Consider the following 18,195-nt stretch of genomic DNA (forward strand, 5'->3'; position numbering starts at 1 on the left):
CTTACAGTCTTGCCAAACGGCTGGGCATATTGATTACAACTGTGACCATTTAAAAGTATATCATCAGGAGAGATAACTGCTTTGGTTGGATATCTGTAAGGAGTTGATGGTGGTGTCCGGACGGATGTACCCTGATCATCTTCAATTGCCTGGGTGTGTGATGAAAGATTCTCTATAGGTTTTTTGCGTAACCGGAGGGACTTGCGAAACGGATGTTTGAAAAACCTTTGCATACGGAGTGCTCTAATCGTTGCTCGAAGCTTATTGTTCTCATCTTCTAACTGCATAAACATAGATTATGTCTCTTTCCTAATTGATATAAACTCTGCCTCCACAACAACTTTGAAATATGAGAAAGAGATATCATCAGAGTTGGTGAATCTTTGACGAAGACGGGTAGAACAAGATCGAATTGGTTTGGATGGAGTTTGTTTTACGCCAAGTTTGGCAGACACCTATAACGCCCCGACCGCCACCTTTTAGTGGGCCGCATGTCCAATCCCAGTCAATGGGTCCACCTTCCTTAATGGGCCTCACGTCTTCTCACTAGGCCCGTTAGATCCGACGGTCGATTTGCTACATCTGAGAGGCTTTAAAGACTTGTTACCGTCCCTACAAATCACTACATGATCTTTCCATGTGTTTTGTCCTCACTCGCACAGTTCCGACAGTCACTTCCCGGAAGGTCCCCCATCCTGAGACTACTCTAGCATAAGCACGCATAACTGTGGAGTTCTCTCAGGACCATTGACCGAAAAATAAGTGCACTTTGGTTACATAGGTGGCCAAATCAATTCTTTTAAACCTCTCTTCAAGTCTCTGAAACGGGGGTGTCACAATTCACCCCTACTAATAGATCGCAAGGTCCTCGTTGCGCACCAAGACCGTCATTCCCGATGGTGTGAGCCCACTCGACACCACACTCATCTGGGTTCAGCTCTGATACCACTTGTAACGCCCGACCGCCACCTCTAGGTGGACCCCATGACCAATCCTAGTCTATTGGCCCACCTTCCTTAATGGGCCTCACGTCCTCTCACAAGGCCTGTCAGCCCATCAATATCCGACAGCCGATTTGCTACGTCCGGGAGGCTTTAAAGACTTGTTACCATCCCTACAAATCACCACATGATATTTCCCTGTGTTTTGTCCTTATTCGCACAGTTCCGACAATCACTTCCTGGAAGGTCACCCATCCTGAGGAAAGTGGACCCATGGACTGGGATTGGACATGGGTCCATTTAGAGGTGGCAGTCGGGGCATTACAACACCTCCATTCGCCTTGGGATAATGTGCTTCTTGCAAATATTATTGTCTTTCTTATCCGGAACAGATATGATAGGCAAAGAAGCATCACCACCAGGCCACATCTTTTTATTGAAAATACGACCATTCTCAATCTGTGAAACCAAGTAAGAAATCTTTATGTCCTTGACTTCATCATCCCACTCCCCCCAGCCCACTTGCTGTGAACCAAATTCGAAATAAGGAGCAACACAAAGCTGGAAGAATGATGAAACATTAGTGTTGTGGATACTAATGGTTTTACAAAATTATTACTATAGACGTGGATATGCTGGAAGAATTATGACAAATTATGGATATGGATAATGATGGTGTTACGGAGAATATTACTATCCACGTGGATATGGTATATGATAAAGAAAAAACTTACATCGGATAAATGCTCAACACAATGGACATCGATAAGAGGGAGATTTTTCTTAGGTAGGCTAACTGAATACCATTCCAAGAATGTGCGAGTATCAGCAGAGCATGGAATCTTGTCAAGTAACCCATAGATGTTCCTATATGCAAGCAATTGAAGGGATAGAGGAAAACCATGCAAACGGAAGGATTTTTGTTGCAACTGTGTTTTGAATGTATCTAAGGCATTAGTGACCTTAGCTACCTTGTCCTGAAGCCGAGGTCTCTTAGCAACTGGTTTTGATGGGGGGTTGATGTCAGGTCTCATGGTTGATATTGTCTTCAAGAAGGATTCCCTGCCCCAAGGAAAAGCTAGGAACGAATCAGTATCTTGATGCATCTCAACATACTTGAAGGTTGGTCTATGTGTTTGGCTTGAGGCTATGAGTACACCATCAACAATGAGAAGAAGCGCTAGGCGGAGCTTTCTATCTGGATCATTTACAGTAGGGTCTTCGAAAATCTTGTGCACATCAGCTAGAGTGGCCTTCAGATGCAAGTGATTCCGTCAACCGGAAGGATTCAAAGTCGTTGATGTGGTAGAATTAGGGTTCGAAATAAGGGGATCGAGGAAATTGAATTTGGGAAAAGGAGGAGACCAACGTAATTTTAATACTCTCCGGTGAGATTGACGAACTTCAATCCAAGAAGAAGATGGTGGGGGATATTCCTCTGGGCATCTGCAAGTGATTCCGTCAACGGGAAGAATTCGAAGTCGTTGATGTGGGAGAATTAGGGTTTGAGAAAAGGGGATCAACGAAATTGTAACTGGGAAAAGGAAGAGACCAATTTTTTTTTTTTTTTTAACTTTCAACCTTGAAAATAATAAAATATTAATGGGTAAAAATTGTGAGTTAAAAAAAGAGTTAAAAGTGAGCGAAGAAATTGGAAAGGGCAAGATGTAATTTCATAGGGGTAAAGTATAGAGAATTTTGCTGATTATGCCATGAACAGTGGCAAACATTTTAAAGAATGCCATTGTTGATATTTTCTTCTCTCGCCTGCCACAAAGCAATTGCAAGAAGACAAAAATACCCTTCATTCATCTTACTGTTTTTTTTTTAAAAGATTATTGAAAAAAAAGAAACCAATCTATGGTTTCGTAAACTGCAAACTCTCTCTCCTCTCTCTCCGCAGAATTCTTTGCTTATTCTTCTCTATCTTCTTTTCATCTTCTTCTCTATCGCTTCTTCTTCTCTAATCTCTATCATCGACAATCCGATTGAAGAGACGCCTACTTCTCTATCACCTTCCACCATAAACATGTTTGTCATGTTGCAGATTTGACGACGATGCAGTCACTGCAACTGTCCTACCTCTGTTACACAACTTACAACAGTCAATGTATGTCCACCCATACTTTATCTTTCGTTCTTGTTTGTCCACTCTATGTGGTCATCTAAGCAGATGGACCACATACCAAAACCCACGTACTTGTCCACCTAAACTACATTTTACGTCCTTGCTTTATAACCATTTCTATCAAATCAAGTGGTTGCCCGATGGACCAGATCCTAAATCCCATAATCTTGTCTGCCATGTTTACATCTCTTATCAATTTTCTGTCTTGTTGTCGGGTTCTAAGAATGCAACATTGTCCACCCTGCAGGTCTTCTCACATGATGGACCACAACCCAAATTCAAGGTTCTTGTCCACCTCCAACTCCTGCAGGTATGCATTTGGTTGATCAAATTCATTATTATGTGACTTGTTTGGTCCATTTGTAACCGATGACATTCTCATACATTTCAGGCTTGCTGACGACGCCCACACTAGGGATGGTTTACAGCCGGTGGACATTTTCCAACAACCACGGTATGTCCACCCTGATTATGTCACTAGATCGTTTTAGTAGACGCAATTTAACAGGCACAGTAGTTTTCCACCATAAACATGTTTTTCCTATTACAGGTCTGACGGAAATGTAATCATTGCAATTGTCCCACCTCTGTTGGACCATTTACAACAGTCAATGTATGTCCACCCATACTTTATATTTCATTCTTGTTTGTCCACTCTATGTTGTCATCTCAGTAGATGGACCACATATCAAAACCCACATACTTGTCCACCTAAAATACGTTTTACGTTCTTGCTATAACCATTTCTATCAAATCAAGTGGTTGCCCGATGGACCAGATCCTAGAACCCAGAATCTTGTTCGTCTTGTTTACATCTCTTATCACTTTTTGTCTTGCTTTCGGGTTCTAAGAATGCAAAGTTGTCCACCCTGCAGGTTTTCTCATGCTAGACCAAAACCCAAATTCAAGGTTCTTGTCCACCTCCAACTCCTACAAGTATGCATTTGGTTGATCAATTATTATGTGACTTGTTTGGTCCATTTGTAACCGAAGACATTCTCATACTTTGTAGGTCTGCTGAAGACGCCCGCACGAGGGATGGTCTTACAACCGGTGGACATTTTCCAGCCACATGGAAAACATTTTTAACTCCAATTAATGCAATTCTAATTTTTTCGCCCCCTACCCACAAACATCATTCTTTCGGAACTGAACATGTTAAATGCGAGGACATGTTTTTTTTGCAAACTATCACATTAAATGAGAAGACATACATTCGCTTATATTCTCTTCTTTTAATGCAGGGGTATTTTTGTCATTTCCTCTATATCTAAACATGGAAACTGGCATTTTGAACAAGCCCTAAACTAAACTGGCATTTCTAAGAATTATTTTCTGTAAAATAGCATTCTTAACCAAATTCCCTAAAGTATAGTAGTAGTAGAAAATGAGTGTGTTTGTTATTAGATGTTTGGAAAGTAGGTGTAAATGCAATTTTCTCGTTATTAATTGGTACACAAGCAAACTTCACGGAAAGGGTCTTTAAACAAAATATCTGTTTAAGAGTTTGGCGGAAAAAACAATGGTAAACTAGAAGGATTACATACATACACTGATTGATTTATTCACTTACATAACATATATTACAAGAAAAGGACCCATCTCGATACTCAGATAATTATGTTTTGTTTTTCCACATATAAACTTAAAGGCAGATTGTTACCACATTTTAGATGTGCCCTACACGGCTACACCCGTTCTCAGAAAAAAGAGTCCGTATAGTGATTATCCTTTCTCCTCTTATACTCCATCAAGCTTCCATAAGTGCGGTCAGCGACCCCAACATATAATGCCTCTGTGTCGGGGCTGAACGAAATCCCTGCTATTTCTCCAAACAGATCAATCTCTTGGGACTGTAGAAACCCGGACTCCATGTCAAAGATGTGAACAAAGTCTGCAGGCTCGGCCATGGCAAGAAACCGCCCTCCTGGTGTGAACTTCAGTCCTCTGATGGCTCCCATGTTTCCTTTCAGGACAGCGAATGAGTCTGATGGATACCGAATGTCCCAGAGACGGCATGTCGTGTCTTGGTTTCCAGTTGCCAAGATTAGACCACTCGGGTGCCAGGCAGATGCAAACGAGTAGTCTTTGTGGCCTTTGAGACTTGAAATAACCTGCACCATGTCCTCAAGTCCAGTTACAACACTTGAATGTAGATGAGAAAAAAAAAGAAAAAAAAAAGACAAAACTGATAAGCTTTAACGAAGTTCAACAGCTCAACTCTTAGCTATAGGTCTATACTGTGTGTCTAGCCTAGGACTGAATGTAGCAGCTAATTAGAGAGCAGTTAGCAGAATGTTTTGGGTGTGGATTTTCTAGGTTTTGGTTGGGGCATATGGTTCAGAGTTGAGACTCGTACATCAACCAAACTCCCTGGTTTGGTGAACCGAATAACAAAAATATTTTGTTTGAGCTTTTTGTTCTAATCATAAAGCCGTAGGATACTTACTTTTCCAGAATGGGAATCAGAGATCAAACATTCTGTACTGTCCCCGAGTACAGCGAGTAGCTTTCCATCTGGGCTAGCTGAGGTATTCTGCAAGAATAGTAGAGTGTTTCTAGTTATAGAAATTTGGAAGCTAGAAAATTTAGCTGTTGGTGGAGAATAGCCTGGAACTCACATTGACAGACCAATCGAAAGCAAATTCACTGACACGTGTAAAGCCCTGAGCATCAAACACCCGAATTGTACAGTCATTATTTGCGGTTATAAGCCTTAGGGAGCCACGGCAATAAGAAGAGAAGAGAAGAAACTTCAGGTCGAGTTCAGGATAATAAATAAAACGTGTAGAAAATCGCTAATAACTCTCTGGCCCTTTCATACCTCGGACTTCGGTATATATCGACTGTGTTTGTGATGGCATTCTCTTCCGTTGATAATCTTGTGCAAAAAGCCACCCCAGGCTGATTTACACACTGCAGAAAGAGAAGAGCAATGCAAGATAAAGGATATGGATTTATTCTCTACTCAGAGAAAAGCAATGACTATTCGAAGAAAATGTGAACCTTGCAGAGAAGCTCCCCATCAAACCCTCCTAACAGGATCATATTTTCCTTGACTGCCATGCTGCTAACTTGCACTCTGGAGAGTGGCTCAGAAAACAGTCCAGGTAGTTTCTATAAAGAATAAAATTAAAAACTTAAAAAATCAAACCAGAAACTAAGATCAATCTGAAAAACTATTTTTGCTATTATCCTAGATTTCATAGCTCTCACCTGAGTGGGGGTAACTGATCTGGCGACATTAACTACTTCTTTCCCTCTCTGGAGTAGAGATGACCAGTGCATGAGTGAATAATTTTGCATAAGATATACATCATGCTTTGATGTTGCCCATACCAAATTCCGAAGCTGTAAAAGGAAGAATAAGAAAGATCAATCACGTGCCATATAAGCAGAAAACAAGGCTTCCTTGTATATGAATATGAGGTAAGGAACCAGCCTTGATTACAAATTGACTTTCTGACTTTCTTTTTAATGGGCTCGAGTTAGAAACTAAAATGAACAATGTTGTTTTACACAAAATGAATACATGTATAACCAGATTGAGTCAAACGTCAAGCCATCTACATGATATGCATTTTTATGAAATGCGGCATGCAGGAAGAGTAAAATTAGTGAATGAATGAGTAAAGCACCCAAAAAACTCCTTAAGTTTAACAAATCATATTCATGGAAAGTCGTATGATGTGGTTAAGAAACAAAAATCTATCTGGACACATGGTTACAGGGATTTCTTAAATGCGCAAACATTCTCTTATCATACCCATACCGTTATGCTGCCGGCTGCTCAGACATTACTCCCAACTGCATCAGAAATTGAAATTAGAGGAAAATAGCCCTAAATGCCACAAATTATTGAGCAATATGTTTATAAACCATATTCAGATTAAAACAAACACACTGCAGATCTGCAACACAAGGTGTGTAAAGTACAGCGCAACAATGATCGAGTATATGATTGTTCCAAACCTAACTTTATTCATACTTGTATATTACGAAAATTTAAGCATGAGAACATGCATTAAAACTTTAAAGTCCACCATATGAACCCGGCTCTAGTTTCACTGTGTAGTTTTTGTTCTATATTGGCTAATAAAGTCACCCTGATGCAGCTCTAATATGATAAAACTTAACTTTAAAAAACTTTTTAGTATAGAAAAAATAGAAATAAAAAACTATACAAGCATCCGCCGAGACCTCTGCACAAAAAAAGGATTAAAGTGAATAGAAAACCTGAGTGCAAGCCTTACATTTCTAAACAGTAAAGTTAAAAAAATTCAAAGAAAAAATGAAAAGAGGATAGTATCACCACGGATGCTGATAGTCATGAACTGTACTCAGACACCAATTTAGTCAACCTGAAGCACATTCTTAGACAAAATTTATCTGCCCATAGATTATTATAACTCAGAGAAACCATGCTACAACTTAAGAAAACCATTTTGCAACTTAAAGATGTACAAACGAGACGCAAAAAACCTATGCCTTAATTATCTAAACGAAAACTGAACAAAAGGTTAATCCAATAATGATGCAAATGATATGCATATGAACCCTTTTATACATAGAGGGACAACAAAATGCTGGTTATGAATCAGAAGATACAAAAATCTCTACCTGAAAATGCACAATAGTAGATGCGACAAGCCTTGTATTGAATTGGAAATCGTAAAATTTCTTTCCTTTCTCAACTTGCCGATGTTCCTGTCAATGGTAACATTTTCACACAGAATAAACTTGATGTATTCTATTCACTAATGAAGAAATCACATGAAGTAAAAGTCAGTTCTATGTGTTGTTACACTAACCTTATCGAGCTTTTCCCGAGAACGCGGGGTTAAGATATTGACAAAGTTCTCATACTCTTTCAACCTAGTCTCACGAAACTCGTCTCTAGTGTACTTAAACCCTCCCCACTGAATCCCTTGAACGTCTTTCCCATTTCTTGCCTCTTGAGCTGATGTATCTGTCTCTGTCTTAGTCTGTCACATAAGAAAGTCTTAAGCTTTTTCACTTTCTCTACCACAGAAATCAATAATTATACATCACAAAAGAAGTGCTTACCGTTTCAAAATCATCCTCAAAATCAGAATCAGACAACTCAGAATCAACAACCCTTGTTGTTTTTCCTATGGACTTGTCATCACTGTTGAATTGTTCCATTAACCTATCTACAAGTATAAACACTAGTTCTCTATCATTCAGATAACGCTTAAATCAACCATGCCCAAAACTTGAGAACACAAGAAGAGAAGTAAGGAGCAAGGATAACGAGAAATTCTTACATCAGAAGGTGGATCGGCGATGAAGAAAGATCTTATTTAGATCATTCTCAGATAAGATGAAGACTTTAGAAGCTGTGAGAGAGAGAGAGAGAGAGAGAGAGAGAGAGAGAGAGAGAGAGAGAGCAACTGATTTTGGTAAAGAAAGGTCGAGAAGAAGCAGAGAAGGACCTGGGAGATCTTTTTGATAAGTGTGGTAAGGAAAGTAACAAGGCAATCAATTTAGGCCCCTATTTGCAAATGTATAAACTAGCAAAGAAAACAAAAAGCTGGTTGGGCTTACGGTTTTGGCCAACCATCTTGCTTGTATTGTCCAATCTACTCTCAACTTTTTAGAAATTAGGGATGAGACCCGCGGGGTTTTATTATATTATGTTCAATTTACTATTTCAATTTATCTATCTATCTAATTAGTTGAATTTATCGTGCTTGAAATAAAATTTCTTAAATTCTAAGTATCGAAAAACAGAATTTTAAAAGGACTTTAAACTCATATCCCCTTCTGCTAAAAGGACAAAATATGTTTGATCATTTACATAATGTGTGGAGAAAATCAAAGCATATGACTTCCTCAATGGATCAATGTGTGTATTCTTATGTTCTCATTCTAAATTATTTTGTACGTATTGTATCTCTTTTGTGCGTAAATCTTGTATTGTGTCTCTTGACTACGTAATATTTGCGTTGTGCGTAAATCTTGTATTGTGTCTCTTGACTACGTACTATTTGCGTTTGGACGTATTTTACGATAAAACACCAGCATTTGATCACAGTGCTTGCATGTTTTGAGTACTATAGTAATTTATTTTATTGTTGTAATAAAATTCTTTCAATTAAAATGCATAGAAAGTAATTCATGGATATGATTTGAAGATCATATTGGTCTTGAAAGTAAAGTAATGGGAGATCATACAATGAAGCATATTCTTTGGCTGGTTCTAAGATTTAATTCATTTGACATAATTTTCATTGTGTTCGTTAAATTCTCAGCGGTGCTTCCAGTACCATCCTAATGAGTGCTGAAAACACACTTAATAGTACTCCTGTTGTAGAATATAAGAGTGATTGTTGTGGTAACATGAGACTTGACACCTTTGTTCCGATGATTACCCCAGAATTGGCTTCTAGGTTTGAGACCAGTGTAGTTGGCAAGTGAAGCACATGCACCAACTTGTCTTGGACGAATCGCCGAGCAAACAACTGGTGCTTGAAGCTACATCATCTTCCTTCCCTCAATACACAAGTATAAAACACATGAGATTTTAGTATAGAAAACATTACCAAATCACTAATCTGAAATCTAAGAAGTAAACAAAACATCCCACGAACTGAAATTAAAATTTCAGATCATGAACCCATACAACGAAATAAAAGTATTAATTTCAGACCATTAATCCATACAACGAAACAATAGATTCCGAAAATCACTACCAAAAAAGTGACGATGGTGTACATGCTGCTGGAGTGATGATACCAAACGATTACTATCCCAAAAACTAAGTAGTCGACCAACAACTTGATGAGAAGAACGACCAAGACGTAAGCCATCAAAGCTTACATAGTTTGCTTCAGCAGGAATCGTAATAACATCAAGTTCAAACATTTTTAAAAAGTGAAGTTTTTGTGTTTTTACTTAAGGTGGAAGGATAAATTTGTGTTGATGTGTGGTGTAAGGTGATTTATATTAATTTATAGAAAGGCTAATCAACAGACAGTGGACTGATTTATTTAAATTTCTGTTTTAATAGTGGAGAATCACTACAAAAAAACAGGGAAATAGCGACTACACTATTAGTCACTAGGACTAAACAGCAACTAAAACCAGTAGCTGTTAATCGAGAGTCGCTAAAATAAATAGTCGTAAAATTAGTCGCCAAATGGCGACTACATTACGACTATTTGATATAGTCGTAAATTTAGTAGTAAAGTAGTCACTAAATTATGCTACGACTACGTTAAGACTATCTTGTATAGTCGTAAATTTAGTCGTAAAGTAGTCACCAAATTTAGTAACTAATTGACGACTAATTTACGATTATCTATTTAAAAAATATTATATATAAATATTTCATGTTATAACACAATAATTTAGCTATATAAATATTTATTTTGATTTATATAAAATTTTATATTTGAATTTTGTTTTATAAATTCTAATTAATTGGATTTAGATCTAATTCTTATATTTGAACAATTATAAAAATTAGTACAATTAATATTACATTAACAAAACACATCTTAAGTAACATCATATTCATTACAACCCCAAGTTCAAAAGATAACAAAAAGAAAAAACACTGATCAAGAAAACAACATGAAAGACTTCTTCCAATCTTTTCCCAAGTGAGGCTTCTTGTGCTTGTATCCTTCTTAAATCAGGAACTGATCCTTGCAATCCACGATACCTTAAGGTTCTGCCAAGTTTAAAAAAAGATGAAGGTACAAAGAAAAATTTAGCTCACTATTGAAAAAAAAAAAAGAAGAAACGGTTCCATTTGAAACCTATTGCAAAAATACTTGTAAAGTATCCAGCTGATTGTATAAGATGATCTAGAAGTGAAGAGTACCTTATCCAGTTGATGGAGTTGGAGTTTGATCATTTTGGGGAAGAGGCTCTGTGGTTGTCTCTTTAGCTGAATGGCTTGCAACGAAATTCTGAAACCGCGGATCACATTCCCTCGGAAACTCCTCCACAATGGAGAATTGTTCATTCTTGTCCTTCTAGGCAGCAATAACTTTGGATTGCTCAGCTTCACGAGCAGAAATTTCGGCATCACGCCGCTGCAGTTGAGCAGCATGTTATTCTATCATGCGTTGAGCTTTCTTCAACTGTTCTTCGAGAGCCACAAAGGTAGAAGAGCCACATGCTTGCTTATGCGTTCCATTGACAAGGAAGTCCTTGAGGCTTCCAACTCCATAAGGTGTTCCTCTTGAATCCTTCTCAGTGGACTTGAAAATAAGAGAAAAGTTAAGATTAGAGGATGACAAATTAAACTCCAAGACTATAAATGTGTATTGGTTTTAAAAAAAAGTTACCTCCAGGAAATTTTCGGTATATTCTTATGTTGTGAGGTCCCGTGGCCGTGATTCTCCATCTCACACAGCAAAAGACTCTGCCTCGAGCTGAGACAACCTCTCTTGAACAGTCTTCTCATATGTTTCTGCAATCTTCTCTGCCTTCCGATCAACATATGTACCATCAGGCTTTGTATGTGCCTTGATGAAAACCTCACCAAGTCGGACTTCTCTTCCCAATTCCTCAACCTGCAAAGTTAGAAGAGATTAACTAAAAAAAACAGTTATGTAAGATTTGAAAGTGGCGAAAATAATAGCTACTTAACCATTTCGTCTTGAAGCTGTTGATACGACTTTGGCCCTGAGAGGTGGACGTGAGGACCTAGGCCGTTACGGTCAGACATACGAGCATCAGAGTAGGTTTTACTCTTTTGTTGTGCTTCTTCAGTGTCCCGGTAATCCTCCATCGTTCTCCAGAGAGTGTTTCCAATCCAGTTTGGTTGAACTCGACTAGTCCTCACATTGCTAACCATTTCTTTGATTCACTTTTGACAGATTTCCTCAAAATAAGCTTGAACAATTCCGGTTATCAAAGGATCCCAGTTGTGGGTTTTCTAGAAAAAAAAAAGGAGCTATTGTTAGTGAAAATAAGACATGTAAAGCTATGTGACATAAGGCTTATTGTGAGTGAAAAGAAGACATGTAATGTGACATCCTTACCGCGAACTCAAGGAAGTATCTCTCTTGTTTGTCCCGTGGCACACATGTCCAGTCGTAGAAGGGACCTTCGAATTTGTTTAGAAGAATTTTAGTAATCTTCCGAACAAGTTTCGATCCTTTGTCACGAGTAAACCTCCATACACATGAAAAAATAAGCCTTCGTCAGTAGGTTACTTAAAAGCTCCATACACATGAAACAAAAGAAACAATACAAGAGCCATCAATTAATGAGTCAAAAGAAACAATACGCATACGCACATTCACAAAACATTGACTCACAAAGACAAAAAAAAACTATCTTGACTCATGGAACATAGAACCACATGATCATGAGAATCTAAGAGAAAACAAAGATCATTTTGTAAAGATGGGTCTATAGACAAAACCTATACTTAAAAAATACATCAACATGAATCTCTAGAAAAAGTTTTTACGGTTTGATAAATGAACACAATCTATACTTGAATCAGTAAACATAAACACGAAAATCAATACACAAGCAATAGATCTTTCCAAAAACAGAGCAAAACCTATACTAACTATACTTGGATCATCAAACACAATCCTAAAAACATAATAAACCAAATGAAATCATAATAAAATTACTCTCGTTATCGAGCATTGACCTACAGATTTCTCTTCTAACATTCACAAAACACCCTTACAATACATGAGAAGAGAGAAAAATCATACCATTGGGTGTTCGGTATGGGTGTGGGAGAGAGGACCGTGGTGAACTTATCCCTGTTTGGCACCAGAAGCAGGGCATTTAGAGCCCGAACCACGTCCTCCTGGAGCTCCGGCAACACCACAGCAGTTTCGTCTTCAAAGTTGTTGCCTTGGGACGATAGATGTGATGGATGACTGCGAGTCTGATGACTACGAGTCTGAGAGCGTTGAGTTGGAGAAGGCGGAGGGTCATCTTGAAGAGTTGCATGATTCGCTGGATTGTAGTTAACTTCTTCTGAAGGAGACCGGCGTACTTGAGGTTGAGGTTGGCGAGTAAAGGAGCCCTGAAATAGTTGTTGAGGCAGAGGATAGTCTCGGATCTGGGATTGCGTTGAATGTCGTGGCAAAATGGGGACTTCTTCTTCAGGTGTCTGCTGCGGATGAGGAGCTTGGACTGCCGGCGTGAAGTCGTACTAATTGGGTAGATTGGTAGGCCGTAGTCTTGACCCTCCGGGACTCTGTGAAATGACCTGACCCGTTTCTTTAAAAAAGAATAAATAATTGCATCCCCTAAACCAGGATTTCGGTTTGCGGATGTTACCCTCTGATACGAACAAGTTTTCTCTTTCTTCCTCGATTAGGCATCTCAGGGTTTGATAAGAGAGATTGATAAGAGAGATTGATAAGAGAGATTGATAAAAGAGATTGATAAAAGAGATTGATAAAAGAGATTGATAAGAAAGATAAGAGAGATAAGAGAGATTGAAGATTCAGAAGAGAGATTGGAAGAAGAAGAAGATGAGTTAGGCGGCTTAGGGTTTTGTCGAAGAGAGTAAGAAGAAGTAGGTTTTGTCGTAAAGAGTATAGGAAGAAGATGGGTTAAAAGAGTGTAATTGGATTGGGCCTAACTCAATTCAATTTTAATGTTGTTAGTCCATAAAATGTTGTTGTAATTCAAAAAATATATGTTATTACATAAAAACATATATCCATCCATATAAACATTTTATTTAAACATAAAACAACAAATTTTAAAAATAATAATAGTACATAATATGTTAAACATAATTAAATATACTATGCATATGGTTACACATTGCTTTTTCAGCCTTAGATCTCAGTTTTTGGATATACTATATCAATTAGACTTTCTTATGTAAGTATTAAACCTTGGTTTTATGTATATATATAATAATGGTTAAGTTTTGATTTTATGGTTTATGAATTAATTTACAAAAATTAAGAATTGAAAGTTCAAGATTTAGAGTTTATAATATAAGTTTTAGAGTTTATAATATAAGTTTTAGAGTTTACTAAAGTGTTTGAAGTTTGGTTAATGGTTTGGGGTGTATAGGGTTTAGGGTTAAGATTTAAGATTTGGGATAGATTTTCTTATAAGTTCTAAAGTTTGGTTTATGTATATAAATAGTGTTTATGTTTTGGTTGTATGGTTTATGAATTAATTTCTAAGATTAAAAACTGAAAATTAAAAATGTAGAGTTTATGATATAAGATTTGGAGTTTGGTTAAGGGTTTGAGGCTAAATTTTAATTTTTAAAATTTTTCTAAACAGCGACTGATATGCGACTACTTGTTCCGGTATGCGATATAGTCATAACATAGTCGCTAAATTACGACCAACATACCGAGTACTATATGTAGTCATAAAAAGGCGACTAATGTACGACTAAATATTTATGGTCGTACAATAATCATCCAATAGTCATTAGATAGACGTCAAAAATAACGACTATATATGTAGTCACCAACTGTAATCGTAAAAACCATGTTTTCTTGTAGTGAATTAAAATTATAATCACGATATGAGGGTTAGTAGTGAAGTTTAAATAAGAAATGAATACATGAATTACACAATTTTACTTGTGAATAACTGTTGATGACGATTGATGATTCATCTCCTTATTTGGGATTCTCAACCGACGAAAAACAGGAAAAGAAACACACGTCGAGTGAAATGGTTACTTTTTTTTTACATATATGGACTTATATTAGTTGGACAAAATAAACTATATATGGGCTTATATTTAATCAACCATGATAATGTTAGAAAAAAAAGAACAAACGGCTCTTAACAATTGTGTTCAGCCATTTATCGAATTTTCATTGGCTGTTCTTTTGAAAACAATATATTAAGTCCAACGATTTTGTTAATTTATGATGCTGAGGTGGATGCTCTTAGATGAGAGAAAACTCTGTTATTATATATATTAGGATGTTACCGCACTACGCCGCGGGATTATTTTTTGTTTTTATATTATTTTTTAGATTATTTTGTATGGTGTTGTTTGTAATTAAAAATTATTATTAATATAGTTTTTGACAAAATGTTCATTGGTTATTTTTTATGTTGTCTTGGTTTTTGTTATAATTTTTAGCTGGTTTTTTTTTTTGTTATTGTTATGGATTTGAAAAATATAATCAGTTTTGTTTTTTCTTGTATTAGGATGTATTGGAGGACCATTAGTACCGTTAGTTGTTTTGTTTTGTTTTAATTAATTTTGGATGTTAATTTTTATTTAGTGGTATCTACTCTGTTGGATTTTTTGTGTATGCTTTATATTATTGGTAGAATAGCTAAATCGCATTGTTTATGTAACGTAAAATACCTACTTGGATTTAAAATAATTGTTTGCTTTTTGAGAAATTCCTCAAAAGAACACTAAAAATATTTTTTCCAAAAATACCATAATTTAGTTTTTTTTCTTCAAAACATCACAAATTTTTTTTTTCCAAAATACCACAAACACAAAAAAAAATTGATTTTGAAGGGTGTTTATTTATTTAGGTTTGGGTGATAAGTTTAGTCTTAGGATATACTTTTTAGGGGGTAGGGTTTAGTATTTAGAATTTAGGAATTAATTTTTAGTATTAAAACTTTATTTTAAATTTTTGGTATTTTTGGAAAAAATACATTGTAGTGTTATTTTTTGGAAAAAAAAACTAAAGTGTGGTATTTTTTGAAAAAAAATACCTATTTTAGTGGTATTTATAAGAATTGCCATTGTTTTTTTAGATAAAACCGTAGATTATGAAATGAGTTTTATAATCGAGAATAGTTGTTTGGAAAATATGAAATGTTATTTTTTCCGACTTAATTTTCTTCTTTCTTGGTTATCTTCACCTGCATTATATATTTGTTTCATATGGTTTTATTGGAGATATTTAATGGGTAAAGTATTACTATTATGTTTGTTTTGTTTGGAAATACATGTGTCTTTGTTGTAGAAATTGTTGAATATCTCTTTGTAAATGACATTTTTGATAATGCAACATAGAGTTATCCGTATACATGTGTCTTGTTGGTGGTACCTTGTAATCATTAAAATAAAAACACATGATTGATGATTCACGTAAGCTCATGATAATTTGAACGTCTTGAATGACTATCATCATAATCCGTTGGAAAATTTTGTAAAATTTGTTAACTATTTTTTGAATTAATTGATTTCATACTGTTTCTCTTTTTGTTTTTATTTTCCTGGTAAAAATACCAGTTTGCATAAACTCATTTGTTCTTATTGTACTTCCATATTTAATTTATGGAAAATAATTCAGTAATTTATTTTACAACGGTTTATGCAATAACGTAGATATAAATAACTAGGTAGTTGCTAAATACATTGAACTTCTTACTTTAGTACTTAGTAACAAAGATATAGTATTTCTTACATGGTACTTAGTACTTGGTACTACATATTTCATTTCTGTCAAAGAAAAGAGACGGTATCGAAAAGAAGCTTTGATATGTCTTTACATTTTATCATCACAATTGAGTAATCTAAATCATGCAAATTGGAGACATCCACATTTGGAACTACTCTCCCACATTTATCCTCAATTCCTCAGCATCAACATTATTCTCCCATTCATCGTAATTTCTATAAACAAACATCAATTGATGAAGCTTACGGTCCGTGTGAGTTTCATTGAGAGCAGAAGACACCATGGTTTTCGGTTCACATAACCTTCTGCCACTGCGTCAACTTGTAAGCACATAACGAAGAAGTTTCCTGATTTTAGATAACCTATTTGGATCAGTGATTGTACAACAGGTTTCTTCTTCTGTTACTTGCAAAACCGCTGCTGCTTTTGCTTTATGCGTCCATATCTCAACATTTACTACATTAGATTGCAGATCCGTCAGAATAGCGAAAGCTCAGAAAACTAACCAGGTCTGTCAGTTCTTGTAAGCTCAATCATAGAGAAGTCGACATATTGTTTGACACCAATAGATGATCTCATTGATGGACTGAAGTAAGAAGATTCATCAGGACAAAGAGACTGCAACAATCACACACCAAAAAAAGAGTTGATAACCGTATTATCAAAATTAACCAAAATTGTATATAAACCAAGAAAATGATCGCTATTATTTAATGTACATATATATTCAAGAACGATATGATTGGTGACTTTGTTCATGATCAGTAACACTGAAAACATCCATGAACCAGCCACCATCAAATGAGATATAAGCTTTCTTAATGGTGAGTTTAAGCTCAGTTAGAACTTGAACAACCTCTAGAAGTATTCAATGTTTATTTATACTATCCACCTATAACAAAACACAAAATGTTTATACTCATTTCTTCCATTCTCCTCAAACCAAACCTAACCCGGTGAAAATTTTGTTTACCTTAATGACAGTGACATCCTTGCATACCTCGTTATCGATCACAACCCTAAAATGAAAATCAAATGAAAAACTCAACCTAAAATCGAAAAGATAGATCATAACTTAGTTAAGAAGAAAAAAACAAAGTCAATTTACCTTGGTGGATTCACTCTTTTAGTGAACTTTGCAATCTCATCATCCATATTATATGAATATCTCAATCAAAATCTGGAAAAAAAAAACTGATATTAACACGAACCAAAAACACAATTGGTTCAATCAAAACGAAGACCCCTTTCAAAAGGGAAATAAAAACAAAGACTAAACCCTAGAAAGATTAAAAACAATGCAAAGATAAAAAAAAGGCCTAAAATTGAACAAAACCCAGTTCTGGAAACTAATCAACAAAGACGAATCCAGAAAAAAAATCAATCATCAAAATGGAATTAAACAGAAATAGAGACAAGAAAACGAACCCATTCTTGATTCGTTTGGTGATTTGTGTAAAAGAGAATCAAAAGGAGAAAAACTAAATAGGCAAGGAATAAGAAACTGGATCAACTTAATGAAATTGAGAACTAACCTGGTGGATGAGGGAAGTCAGATCGAAGGTGAGCTTGCTGTTGTTCTCTGCGAGCGGATCGCTCGTCCAAACCGATGCAGAAGAAGAGCTCGACAAAGTTATTTTTTAATATAAAATAGTGAATATTTCAGAATGTTGCCAGGTAAGAAAAAAATGGGCTGAGTTGTTTTAATTGTCTTAATTTAATTGGTCAGATGTTTTAACTGATGTGTTATCTC

The 18,195-nt window shown here is 36.0% G+C and overlaps 1 protein-coding gene and 1 pseudogene across 5 annotated transcripts; both read right to left on the reverse strand.

The window, feature by feature from the left end:
* LOC104777492 (uncharacterized WD repeat-containing protein C2A9.03) lies at positions 4,536-8,530 on the reverse strand. Of its 5 annotated transcripts, XM_019243833.1 has the most exons (11): positions 8,358-8,530; positions 8,137-8,239; positions 7,881-8,054; positions 7,690-7,776; positions 6,842-6,876; positions 6,286-6,420; positions 6,076-6,186; positions 5,895-5,985; positions 5,691-5,797; positions 5,519-5,605; positions 4,536-5,183 (listed from the first exon to the last, which is right to left on the reverse strand). In XM_019243833.1, exons 6-11 carry the CDS (start codon positions 6,373-6,375, stop codon positions 4,770-4,772), a joined length of 900 nt encoding a protein of 299 aa, XP_019099378.1. In that variant the 5' UTR covers positions 6,376-6,420; positions 6,842-6,876; positions 7,690-7,776; positions 7,881-8,054; positions 8,137-8,239; positions 8,358-8,530; the 3' UTR covers positions 4,536-4,769. The 5 variants fall into 5 exon arrangements, with proteins under 5 accessions (XP_019099378.1, XP_010500064.1, XP_010500067.1 ...); XM_010501762.2 differs by lacking the exon at positions 6,842-6,876 and having other exon boundaries at positions 8,358-8,526; XM_010501765.2 differs by lacking the exon at positions 6,842-6,876 and having other exon boundaries at positions 5,691-5,784; positions 5,894-5,985; positions 8,358-8,526.
* Positions 16,380-17,615, reverse strand: LOC109130629 (annotated as a pseudogene).

Source organism: Camelina sativa, chromosome 3 (assembly GCF_000633955.1).
Source record: "Camelina sativa cultivar DH55 chromosome 3, Cs, whole genome shotgun sequence".
Taxonomy (NCBI): domain Eukaryota; kingdom Viridiplantae; phylum Streptophyta; class Magnoliopsida; order Brassicales; family Brassicaceae; genus Camelina; species Camelina sativa.

Coding starts and splice junctions, on each gene's coding strand:
- LOC104777492 (XM_010501762.2), bottom strand. Junction 6,187..6,285: donor GATCAGTTACCCCCACTCAG/GTGAGAGCTATG, acceptor TATTCTTTATAG/AAACTACCTGGACTGTTTTC. Junction 5,986..6,075: donor ATGGGGAGCTTCTCTGCAAG/GTTCACATTTTC, acceptor CTCTTTCTGCAG/TGTGTAAATCAGCCTGGGGT.